General features: G+C 50.0%; 1 protein-coding gene across 2 annotated transcripts in view; it reads right to left on the minus strand.

Moving 5' to 3' along the window:
• CHD2 (chromodomain helicase DNA binding protein 2) overlaps positions 1-12,586 on the minus strand; it is a 2,197,496-nt gene that overhangs the window by 304,346 nt on the left and 1,880,564 nt on the right. For both annotated transcript variants that reach the window (XM_078683153.1, XM_078683151.1), the window contains one exon: positions 557-688. In XM_078683153.1, the coding sequence (XP_078539279.1) occupies positions 557-688 (132 nt within the window). The remainder of the gene's footprint in view (positions 1-556; positions 689-12,586) is intronic.

Raw genomic sequence — 12,586 nt, forward strand, 5'->3', positions numbered from 1 at the left:
ATAATTTTATAGAGAGATTAAGCTTTAGTTTCAGTGGTTTATATTTTACCAATACATGCTCAGCTGATAACAATCAGTTTGTTTTTCCAAATTTCCTAGTAAACAAACTCAAAACGCAATCATAAAGGAATAATAGTCTTAGAAGTGTAACTAACAATTTATTGGTTATTCTTCAGGGAACCAATATGTCCACAGGCATATGCCTGTGCCTTCTAAGGCAGATCTGGGAATGGACCTACATGGTCGTGAATGATAGCAAAACATATGTCAACATAAAAAGGGCATCATATATTAAAGAATGCCTGGCTTTTTTAATTACAAGGTGCATTTTTGACTAACAAGGTACATTCCATGAATGTTTTACATATTTATTGATCAACCTGAAATGAAACACATTTTTCTTCCTTAGATCGCCTCATAGTTTAGGCAACTAGGAACTATGTACCACGTCAATTCACTCAAAAGGTAATGTAATACACAGGCACTGTGCAGCAAAGCAAACACACAATTTCCATCTCATCCCATCCACCTTTAATCACTGAGCTGACAAACTTACAGTGCTGAATGTTTCCTGGTCAAGTTCGTCATCCTCCTCCTCTCCTATCGGAATCGGGTCATTTCCTGCAGTAATATGGACAGGCCCCTGAGATTTTTTTGCTTTACTTCCAGGTTTTGTCTCTCGTTTAACCTATTAAGAGAACATTTTTTTTTGTAAGAATGAATACTGTCTGTATTATGATGTATATATTCCCTATAGATAGACCTCCATGACAAGCATTTAACTTAAATAAATATGAATATCATGTATGAGAATTGAACAGGTGTAACTAAGGAAAGTTACTTACATGTATTTCTATTAATTTATTTACTAAACATCCAAAATAGCCCGACATACACAGATCACACCAAATATTAAATAAAAAACTATATAGCAGACGGCACCAAAAGCAGTTTTGAAAAAGAGAAAAACGAGTAAAAGATTCTTAAGCAACTACAAAAATTAAAATGAGCCATACATATTTTAAATCCAGTATGAGGTATTTAACGACAACACAAAGTGGATCATACAGATGCATTGGTTGCTTTTACTCGATGTTTGAGGGCCATTCAGTGGAGAAAGACCTTAATTCAAGAATAATTGTTTTTTAAGCAGATGCAAAACAGGTGGAAAAAGCAGACTAGCGTTTTAAAAACTGCTACTTAATATGTATTTGTTTTTATTGAACAATTAACTAAGTGCTGTCCCTGAACTAAACAGCGCACAGAAACAGTGAAGGAAAGTTTATATTTGAAAACGCTTATAATTATCATGAAAGTTTGCCTAGCTTAAGTGAAGGTACGTTTTAATTCTATTAAGGACACCGAAGTGAGGATTATGCTTCCTTCTTCGCTTTAATGTTTAAATCCATGAAACAGCAGCCATTAAAACATCAAAAAACTACTTTTCCCACGAACCCCATTGACACAACAAAGTTTGTAAGTCCTTTCTCAGTCTCTGCAAGCAGGTCCCAATATAGTCCACTAGTGCGGCTCACGCGTATCACGCTAACCGTTCCTCTGACACCTCTTTTTGTGATCCATCATTCCCTGCAAAGATATGTAATGTCAATGACCAGTTCACCACCTTTGTGATCAAGGATTATGAATTTTGAAAACGTCAACACTGCATATGGAAGACAACTGCTTTATCATGGCACAATCAACAGTACAACATTTCAGGCACAGACCATTGACACAATTAGTCATAATGCAAAATCAAACTACTTACTCCAGAACGGGAATGGATTGCATTTCGTTGAGCACCGGGTGGGATAATTCTCACCTCTGTGTCCTTAATAAAACTGAAACTTATCTTCACTTAAGCTAGACACATTTTCATTCTATATCAGGACTGGAAGTGAGGATTATGCTAGTTCAAAGCTTACTCACCATCAACTGGGCTACATTCACTCGCTTAAAATAGAATCTCTTGAAAGTAATCATTGATGACCAGCTTGAAGCACGCATGAGATCCTCAAGACATGCACCCAAACAAAATGCTTTTGAATTGATTACTCCCTGGGTCAAATGTGCCTCAAACTTTGTGGTATCTATGCCAGCTTCTTGCATCAGCCAACGGGCCCATGGGCTTTGGTTCAGGAAGAAAACGCCTTATAAGGCTTACTCAGAGCATTGAAGAGTGGTTTATCCCCAGGCGGTCACACCTCGTCAGTCATTTGCTCATTCCTCTTAAGACATTGCACCACGAAGAGCTTGGGAGACTCTGAAAAAGCTGGATAAGAAACTGTGCAAGTATTAGGCTTAATACGCCTACTGCATGTGAAAACCACCCCGTCAGGGCAGAATAAAAGGGTTGTTATGTCCAAAGCCCGAACATCGGACACTCTTCAACAAGGTAACAGGCAAAGTAACCTGGCCAAATTGGCTAAGAGCTCTTTCCGAGATAAAAAACCGATTTGTTTGACATGACAAGAAAAGATTGAGGACTAAATTCACTTCCCAAAGCGCTGCATACTTTGGATCCGAGGGAAGGGAGAGCCGAATCCACCGAAGTAACCTGCAGCCAGAGGGGTGTTTATCCACTGGGGCCCTCTACAGATAGGCATGTGCCACTGAGATTGCCAAGCATAAGGTGTTAATTGATGAATATGCCAGACCTTCCTCTGCAAGACTTGAGTAGAAATTCAGTACTTGCACTACATCAGCACCCGCAGGAGCCACATTCCGTTGCAAACACGAACGTACGAATCTCATCCAGGTTGAATGCTAATGCTTGGTAGTACTATCAGCCCAGGCTTTGGAGAGGAGGAACTCAGCATGGCGCAAAAGTCCTGGGAGCTTCCAGCGTTGCCTATAATCCGGCATGCAATAAGAGACAGCGAGCCCTCCTCCACCAACTGGTGGGGGTTCGAGGTCCAGACTCATCAGAATGTGATGAAAGTGGGAGTCAGATTGGAGAATTGCAGGAAAGTTCCAGAAGAACTAGAAACAACACTTGAGACTTCCATATGGGTGTAATCATCACTACTTCTTTCTGCTGATTGCAGACCTGAGCCGATGCCCGAGTGATCATCGAGAAGGGAGGAAAAGCATCCATCACCTTTGCCTGGAGATCTAGCCTCCAACTGAAGAACCATGGCAACTGGTGATCGAAGTGGGATGCAAATAGGTTGATCGAGAACCGGCCCCATTTGTCGGCCAATCTGTGAAAGACCCAAGGATCCAGCTTTCCTATGCTGGAATATTTGAGGTGCAGAGAATGCCAGTCTGCTACCTGGTTCACTCGGCTGATACTCCACCGTGATGTAGACCTGATTCTCAAAACAGAAATTCCAGAATTCCTTTACCATCCCTGCGAGGGCACAAGACCTGCTGCCCCCCCCCCCAGGTAATTGATGTATCGCACCACTGACACATTATTCATCTTTATAAGGACCAATGACTGAACCCTATCCTTCTTCCAACACCGAAGAGTAAACTCTGTGTGCTGACCAGCTGCCTCCTGTGGAGAACTCCCCACAACATGCGCCCCAGCCTGACCTGCTGGCATCTGAATCTATGACCAAATCTGGAGCAGAATCAAAGATTGCTCTCCTGTTGTACACCTCCATAAGCTTTAGCCACCATTCAATCTCCTCTCTGGCTTTGCCAGAAAGTAGAACTGATTGTGCATTTGTAAGGCCGTTCCTTGGGTGGTGTGCCTTGAGATGGGGTATGGCCCGGTAGTGCAAGGGGCCCGGAAAGACACCTGGATCGGAGAGGAGAGGAATCCCGCCAAGTGTTATGTGTGAAACTTGGTAAACATTTGACGGAGCTTGTGACATCTTACGAGATGGAAGGCTCAGAGTCGCCGATGTGTAGTCAATGGTGAAGCTAAATAAGGTTGCCTTCTGGGACGGGACCAAAAGAGATTTCTTCCCGCCTAGTAAGAGGTTGGCCACCTTCTGAAGATGTGACACAAGTTTTTTTGGGCACTGCGCCAGAAGGAGGAAATCGTCCAGGTAGACAATGAGCCTAATTCCCTGGTCTTTGAGGAATTCTACTGTCAGTTTGAGGACCTTTGTGAAGCACCAAGGGGCTTACAACAGGCCAAAGGGAAGAGTTACAAACTCAAAAGTCTGGGAACGCCAGAGGAACTGCAGGAACCGGCCGTGTGGGGGAAACACTGGAACCACTAAGTACGCATCCTTCAGGTTTAGGTGTACCATTCAAGCGGACAGGAGAAAGACATCCCGGAGGAGGTGGATGCCCTTCATTGTGAAGTGGCAGTATACTAGCCACTCATTGAAGTCTCAGAGTTTTCTTACTAGTCTGCAACCCCATCGGATTTGTCAACAATAAAGAGGTTGCTGAGGAAGCAGTTGGGGTGCACATTCACATGACAGATCGCCCCATTCTGGAGGAGGGCCTGCATTCTTCATTGGACTTCATTGTCTATGAGGGGTAGGTCGCGGGTGAGGAAACAGATGGGGCCAGGACGGGAGATCTGATGAGGGGAACCATTAAACTCGATATGGAACCCCTGCACTGTTTACAAGACCCAAGCATCCAAAGTAATGGCCGCCCTTGCTGGAAGGAAAAGTGCCAAACTACCCCCTACCATTATTTGAGTGGACACAAAAACACCTACCTGTTCTAGCATTGCCGTTTGCTCCCTTGAATCCTCCGCAGAATCGTTGCCCTCTGGTAGGGTAGAAGTTGGTGAAGCGTGGATTGGTCTGATACTGGCAGCGCCTGGAGCCTTGCCCTTTAAGGGGTGGAGGGTAGGAGCTGCGGCAGGATGAGCGGCCCCTGACTTGACCGATACCAGACAAAAAAACGGGGAGTGAAAACTCGCTTGATATTGGAATGCGCCTTGTCAAGTGATTTAAATGTCATTACAAATGTACCCAATTTCTTTAACTAAGGGGTCCACAAATAACCCCCCTTGTGCACAGCTCCTGCTTCCGAGGAGGCCAGATCCCCCAACTTGGGATCCACGTTAATCAAAAGGGACCAGTGCTGCTCAGTTGAGAGCGCAGATTTTGCGTTTCCCAGGAACACGATTGCATGCTGGGCCCGGTCAGAAACGATGTCCGGCGTGATCAGGTAACCTGAGGCCTGGCCTCCGCAGCCATATCCAGGGCCTATCGCATCTAGTAATTTGTCCTAGAATGAAAGCCAGAAGTACTTGTTACTTACCTTCGGTAACGATGTATCTGGTAGAGACGATTCTAGCCACAGATTCCTTCACGTAGAATTATCCTCAGGCGCGAGACTGGATCCGGAAACTTTTTTGCCATAGCATCCCTGCGCGCCGGGGGTGGGCAACATCACGCGACTCCGCCCAGGCGTCACCTGCGTACGTGACGTCAGGAAGGTCATATGAAGGCCCGCCCTGGCGCGCCTACGTCAGTTTTCTTCTGAGAACTTTTCCGCACCACAACGCGGAGCCACCAGAGAAAAAACTGTTGGAGCATGGGAATAGTGTGCGTAGAGCAGACAAAGTGGAAAAGAAATCGTGACTAATAACACCACAAAGAGCACTGTCAACACTGCAGACCCCAAAGGCAGGGAAGGAAGAAAGAACAAGCAGAGCCCTGAGCAGCCAACCTGCCATCACATAGACAGCCTCCCCACCCCCGTGCCCCAGAGGAAAGGAACATGCGTAAAAGTCATGACACACGTAGCAGACCTACCACCCCCATCCTGAACAGGGAGGGGGCCAGTTGCAAGACAGACAGGGACAACAAACCTCCAAGCCACCCCAGCATAGAGGGCAACCACCCCCAAAGGAACAAGGGCAAGGCATGGCCAGATGACCCCCATTCAAAGGTTAGCAATGGAAGGAAGGGGGGAAGGGGAGGACAGAGATAGAAAGCAATCCCCCCAAACCTGGAGTAGCCAGAACAGCAGGTCACCGGAGCACATGGACCTCAACCTCCTTAAAACAAAAGGAGGAATGAGCAAGAAGGCACTCACAGGAGACACAGCCCCCCACTGGGAGGCAAGTACTGACCACCAAACCAAGGGTCCTCACAGAATCAGGGAGGAATGGCGGGCCATGAAGGAATCTGCGGCTAGAATCATCTCTACCAGATACATTGTTACCGAAGGTAAGTAACTCGTACATCTGAAAGAGACCTCTAGCTGCAGATTCCTTCACGTAGAATAGATACCCTAGCAATACCCCCTGGGAAGGAGGGTCTGCGAAAGTACCCCATCAGCCAAAACAGAACAGAGGGCCCCACAGGGGACCAGATCTGTGGACTAGGTAGAACCTCATTCCTGCCAGGCAATGGGAACCCCCACAAGCAGAACCCCACCAACCCCAAGAGGATGCAGGAGGGAGAAGAAGGCGGAAGAGCCCCATACACTCACAGTAGAGGAACCAAGGGCAAGGCCGGAAAGGCCGAAGCACTCCACTCTCCCACCAGGCAACATAGCTTTCGTCCAATGCAAAGACAGGACGAGAAGAAGAAGAAGCCCAGAGGACCCAAAGGAAACGAGGGAAAAGAAGGCGATCCCACTCCAGATGGAGAGCAACATGCCAGCCAGAAAAGCGCCGGCAGACAAAAGCCGCCAGGAGCAAGAAGAACAGCCGTAGGCCCCAGGAAGGCCGAGTAGGCGGCGCCTGGCAAGGGAGAACACAAGAGCATCCTACACCTCAGGACAGGAGCAGGGAGAGGAGGAGGTGCCCGGGCACATCATTACGTGTGGCCGCGCACACGATCTCAAAAAGCAAAAGCAACCTACATAAATGCCATGGAGAACAGGCACCTGAAGGCGACCAGTACCCCCTAGCAGAGCACAAGCCATATGACAGCTACCATTACCCCACTTAGGGTACATTAAGTCTCAACATATGAGAACCCTTTTTGGAAGAACTTCCGCGGCAGAGGAAAACCAAAAGAGCCACAGGGAAAAACACCCCTGCGAAGGCTTGACAAGCAGCCCAAGCAAAGCAGAAGGCCTAATCTCAGGGCAGAGTCTGTGCAACAACTCTGCTAGAACACACACACATAACCAACAAAAGGGCCATCCAGCAGCCAACAATGCCAAAGTCCCAAGGAAGGACACATATGGCCAGAAAACACACTCAACAGCCAGAACAACGGCCTAAGAAGGCCCAGAAGAAGCCCAACTCAGGAGTCACTAAGAAGGGGACGGAGGAGGAGGAGGATAAGGCGGAGGAGGAGGACGACGGAGCCCTGCCAAGAGCCTTTGGATGGCAGAGTCGGCCGGGGCATGGAACTACAGGCTGCCATCAAACGGAAGGTTGTTGAGTCGCTCCCGAATATTCTCAGGGAACACTCTGTCCCAAAGCCAAGCATGGCGAAGGAGAGCGACTGAGGAAGCCATGGCCCAGCCCAGCACCTCTGAGATGTCCAGAGTGTAGCGGAGAATAAACGCCACATGCTCCCGGCCATCCAACGTATGATGACGTAAGTCTACCTGACCAGTCTCCTGGGACGCTGCGGATCCCAGCGACTCAGCCGAGTCCCACAAACAGGAGGAGGACCTAGCCAGAACACACAAGGTGTTAAGGGTCCGCAGGGCAGCGCTGGTCGAGGCGAACATGTTGCGCTCCCCAAGAGTCCAGCCAGTGGGCTTCCCGGGACGGCGGAGTCAACAGTGGCGGCAGGGAGGGAAAAGCAGTCCGCAAAAGGGGGCTGGCGGCAGAGGGGTGAAGGAAAAGACACGCCAGGTCACGCGGCGCAGGAAGGTGCCGCTGCAGAAGATGCTGAGGCACCGGGTCCCCCGAGGCAGGAGGCCTCCAAGCCCCTGTCAAGGAAAAAAGGAGCGAACCTTCAAAGGGAAGTAAGATTTCCCTCCTACCAGAGCCCTGGTGAAGGACCTCCAAGAGATGGTCTGCCGGAAAGTGAGCCACCGGGTCACCCATGCGCAGGATGCCCACAGCCATGGACACTGCGTGAGCAAAGGCCGCACCTGCCTCCATAGGGCCCCTCGGTGGAGAAAGCAGCTCTTCCGTGGGCGACGGCTGCAAACTAAGGCCGCCATCCCGAGACCAAGAGGGACGGGCAAGGGCCAGACCTGGAAGTCAGAAGGAACCGAAGAATGAGGGACCTGACGCTTTTCCGACTAACACCTTTGCCTTAGGAAGGGCAGGGAGCCACCCTTTGACGCCAGTGAAAAAGATACCACACGGCATCCAGTCTCCGGGGAGGACGACACCAATATACAGCCTGCCTCTGGAGAAGAAGTAGCGTCCGATGACGAATCTGCGGTACGACACCTGCGTGGAGCCGTAGAGTCCGCTGCCTGAAGCAGGGTGTCGGCACCATCTGGCGCCACCAGACAGGGTTCCTCCAAGTCACACCACACCGGAGACCTGAGTGGAGCTGGTGCAGAACCGGCCCCAGGGCGGTGGCGGAACGACGCCGACCCGACCCCTGCCGAGGCAGCCACCTGCGTGGGAGAACGAGACGGGCCCGGGGAGTGACACAAAGCCCTCCGCCAGCCGCGGCCCAGAATGTGGCAGAGATCGCCCGGCAACCCATGTGGCGGCGCCAGGGACGATTCAACCTCTGACTCTCCCCCCGACGAGGTAGCCGCCTGTGGGGAGGGACGTCAGGGGCCCCGAGACAGACGAGTGGTCCCCATCCGGCCTCGACCCAGAGCGGGACGAGGAGGGTCCACCGACCCCTGTGGCTCTGCACGGTCCAGCTGCTGCCGGCGCCGTAGCAGCGTCATCTCGGCATAAGACAGGACCACCTTGTCAAAGGACCGAGAGGGGCTCAGGGATGCGACCCGAGCCCCGGTGACCTCCCGCAACACCACAGGGACTCCCGTGAGAGTTTGCGGTGAGGCAGAGACGCCGTGGCCTGAAGTAGGTGCCCTGGAGGAACCACACACCAACAGCACCACATCCTCCAAGCCTGGATCCGAACCAGTCGGCGCCGGAGCTGCCGGCGGCGCTGAGGAGGACCCCGCGCAAGGCAAGGGATCCGCCAACGCCTCAGGAGGGGAAGTAGGAGGAGACGTCAGAGGCCTGCAAAGCCGACGCGTATGTCTCCATCTGGACTCTCGACGCCCCAACACCGGGAAACGGTGGATAGGACGACACGCGGGGCCGCATCACCTGCGGAGAGTCCATGCCCCCAGCAGGCCGGAAACCAGCCCACGGGGACAAACTGCGACACTTACCCACCGGGGAGCAACGCTCACGTGACATCGGAGAAGGGCGAGGACAGCGACAACTGCCGTATCTGAAGCCATACGCCGAAGCAGACCGAGGGGAGGTCGTCGACCTGGAGAGACGCGAGATAAGTTCCATCCTGCGCTCCAGTCGTGGCTTCAACTGTTGGCACGCCGCACAATCAGTGGTGCCGTGATCCTCTCCCAAACAACACATACAAATGAGGTGATGGTTCGTCGCCTACATAAGACGCCCACAAAACGTGCAAGTTTTGAAGCCCGAAGGTATTCGCACACTGTTGAAATGGAAGAGAAAAAAAGGGGGCCCTAAACAGGCCCGCAGCAAGGACCGGATCCGCATTGCACGCGGAAAAGGAATAAACTGACGTAGGCACGCCGGGGCGGTTCTTAAGTGACCTCGCTGACGTCACGTAAGCGGACGACGCCTGGGCGGAGTCGCGTGATGTCGCCCCATCGCGCAGGGATGCTGTGGCAAAAATGTTTCCGGATCCAGTCTCGCGCCTGGGCAAAATTCTACGTGAAGGAATCTGTGGCTAGTAGTCTCTATCAGATCCGATCAATGCACTTTCTTTAGATCTTTGGTGAATTTCCCCAAGAATGTTGCCATATTTTGATCGATGTCTGGAGTAAGGGTTACCTTCCCTTCCAGAGAGGGACGAGGGCACTCCACCCTCAAGAGATTGCAGACCTTATTGTCTAAAGGCCTGCGGAGCCACACTTAGCCACCTTTTCGGCCAGGACTCATTAAACGGACCTGGGGTGGAAAATCTCAATAGGGTCCAGAATGTCTGAACCACCCTGGGGTGCAGGGGCAGGATCAGAAGCTGGATGTCAGGGCCTTGTAGGGCCTGCTTTGTCATCTGTGTTGGGGTGTCACCATCTTGGTCAGGAGAACTTGGACAGGGAGGATCCAGACAGGGATCTGCTGACCCGGAGGAGTCGTCGTGAGTTGCGTACTAAGAATGCATGTATGAGGTGCCCAAAAGTGTCCTTGTCAACACCGTCCTCCCATCAACACCGTCCTCCCGCTTTTTCTTGGAAGGTGAGGAATCCCCCTGTGGGGGCTTAGCTGGTATCATTGCATTACTCTGGGCAATCTTCGCCCACTCTCTCAATATCTTCTCAGAGAGGCGTTGCTCCATAGGGTCCACAAGCTCATTAACCAGCCTTTAAATCGAGGAATCTACAGCCTCGTAAAAGTCCTCGTCCCATTGGAGGAAAAACAGATTCCTCCTCCTCATACATGGTTTGAGGAGACTGCATAGCGACAGAAGATAGTAAAGGACTAAGGCCTGAATGATTTTGGGGGCTAAGGCGGCCCTGATCAAACACATGCAAGCGTGTATGTAAATTAAGTTGGGCTAGTGCCCAGGCTATGTGGGTAGCCAAAAGCACACAATAAGGAGGGCGCAAGCCCTAAGGACACCAACACCCTTAGATGTGACTAGGTATCAAGCTGCCTGGGACCGTGTCCACACAAATGACTGACAGGCCTTACACAATACAGACCCCGCAGGGTGTCAAAATCTACAGCACAGGAATACATACCCCAAGTGGGGCATCAATAATGCAGTTTTTGGGGAATTACATACTCGGACGTCTCTGGGCGTTACCCTGGACAGAAGGTCAAGGCTTTACCACTTTAAGGCACACACGGCGCACACTGAACTCCCACGGTGAGGGAGACGAGTGCCGCGGAGCCAGGTTGTCGCCTGACTACAGCGCCCCTCAGGGTCTTCGGGACCTCACCGCGGTCCGCACACACGTAGGTACAAGGGGGCACATGCATCACTGCAGGCAATTGCAATTCCATAATTGCTATTATTAAGGAATCGCAATTATCAAATCGCAATTGCCTTTGCATGTAGATTTCGCTAAAATATTAGCGATTCCTACATATTCCTTAATTGCAAATTGCGATTCGCAATTAAGGAATAACTTCCCATTCATTCCTATGGGCCCATAGGAATGAATGGGAATTGCATGCGCGATTTGCGAGTACTAAATAGGTACTCGACTTTGCGTATAAAATTGCAAGGGTGAAAGGGGGCCAAAAGGCCACGCTGATGCCCCCTGAAATTGCACCATTGAGCATTTTTCAAAATTTTCGCAAATTACCATCAACATGAAATTGATGGTAATTTGCGATTCCAATTTGCGAAATCATGCATTGCATTTAGGTAATCGCAAAATTTGCGATTACCTAGATTGCGAATTTGCATTTGGGTTGATGCATTCCAAATGCAAAAAAAACGGTTGCAAAGGGGCAGATTCTGCAAATCTGCTCCTTGCGACCGGTATTTACAATGATGCATGTGCCCCTAGATCGCATAAGGAGTGCCAAAGCATTCCCGCGACCTAAAGTGGGGATCTGAAAAGGAAAGGACATATGGGCGCCGACGCAGCACAACAAAGCCGGAAAATATTTTTAAATGCAGACAACATCCAAATACTGTGAAATAGGCAGAATGCTAATGGCAAACGGAAACAGTTTTAGAACGGCATATCATGAAATCGACAAACACACTCTCAATACCTTGCAAAGTACTGTTAATTCAGGAGAAACCAAAACATTATTCAGGAGAAACCAAAACACCACATTACTGGCTGCTGAACAGCAAAGAAAGAGGGAGAATGAGCAGCAACAGAGGACTATATTGGGACCTGGTTGCAGAGACTTAGAAAGGACTTACGAATGTTGTTGTATTCCTGGTTCATGAGAAAAGTCGTTTTTGATGTTTTAATGGCCGCTGTTTCATGGGTTTCAGCATAAAGCTAAGAAGGAAAGCATAATCCTCACCTCCGTTCCTGACACAAAACTCCAATATTTATATAATTATGTAGATGGTGTAGGAAGGTAGATCCCCGACTATGGTTGCCCCCAACTTTTTGCCTGGTGTTTTGCTGGTTTTCTGACTTAGTTGACCTGGGGCCCTGCTATTCAGGACCCCAGGCCTACTGCTCTCTCTGTAAAATGGATTCCATGTACCTTAGGTACATATCTAATTGGATACTGAGTCACCTTATCAGTCCCTGTACAGTGTACCTTAGGTACCCAGGGCATAGGTGTACCCAGGGCCTACCAGGGGCTGCAGCATGTATTATGCCACCCCTGGCTGGCCATCCAAATCTGACACAACTGGCTGCTTGACAGCTGGGGCAAGGTGGTGTAATCACCCTTTGCTTTAGATATAGTATACCTATATCTAACCCTAAAAATGGACACACAGATCTCCTATCAGTCACTCCTATGGCAGGCCTTGACAATCCTGAAGGCAGAGTGCTTGGAATCGTGTGAGATAGTGCTCTGGCATGAGCTGAGCCTGTCTGCGGCTTTCGGGATCCATCCCTTAGCCGTGTCCATGATATCGCATACCATATACTCTTAAGTGCATTATAATCCTCGCGGTTATATGCCAACTCTGGT

This window comes from Lissotriton helveticus, chromosome 3_1 (genome assembly GCF_964261635.1).
Source record: "Lissotriton helveticus chromosome 3_1, aLisHel1.1, whole genome shotgun sequence".
Classification (NCBI taxonomy): domain Eukaryota; kingdom Metazoa; phylum Chordata; class Amphibia; order Caudata; family Salamandridae; genus Lissotriton; species Lissotriton helveticus.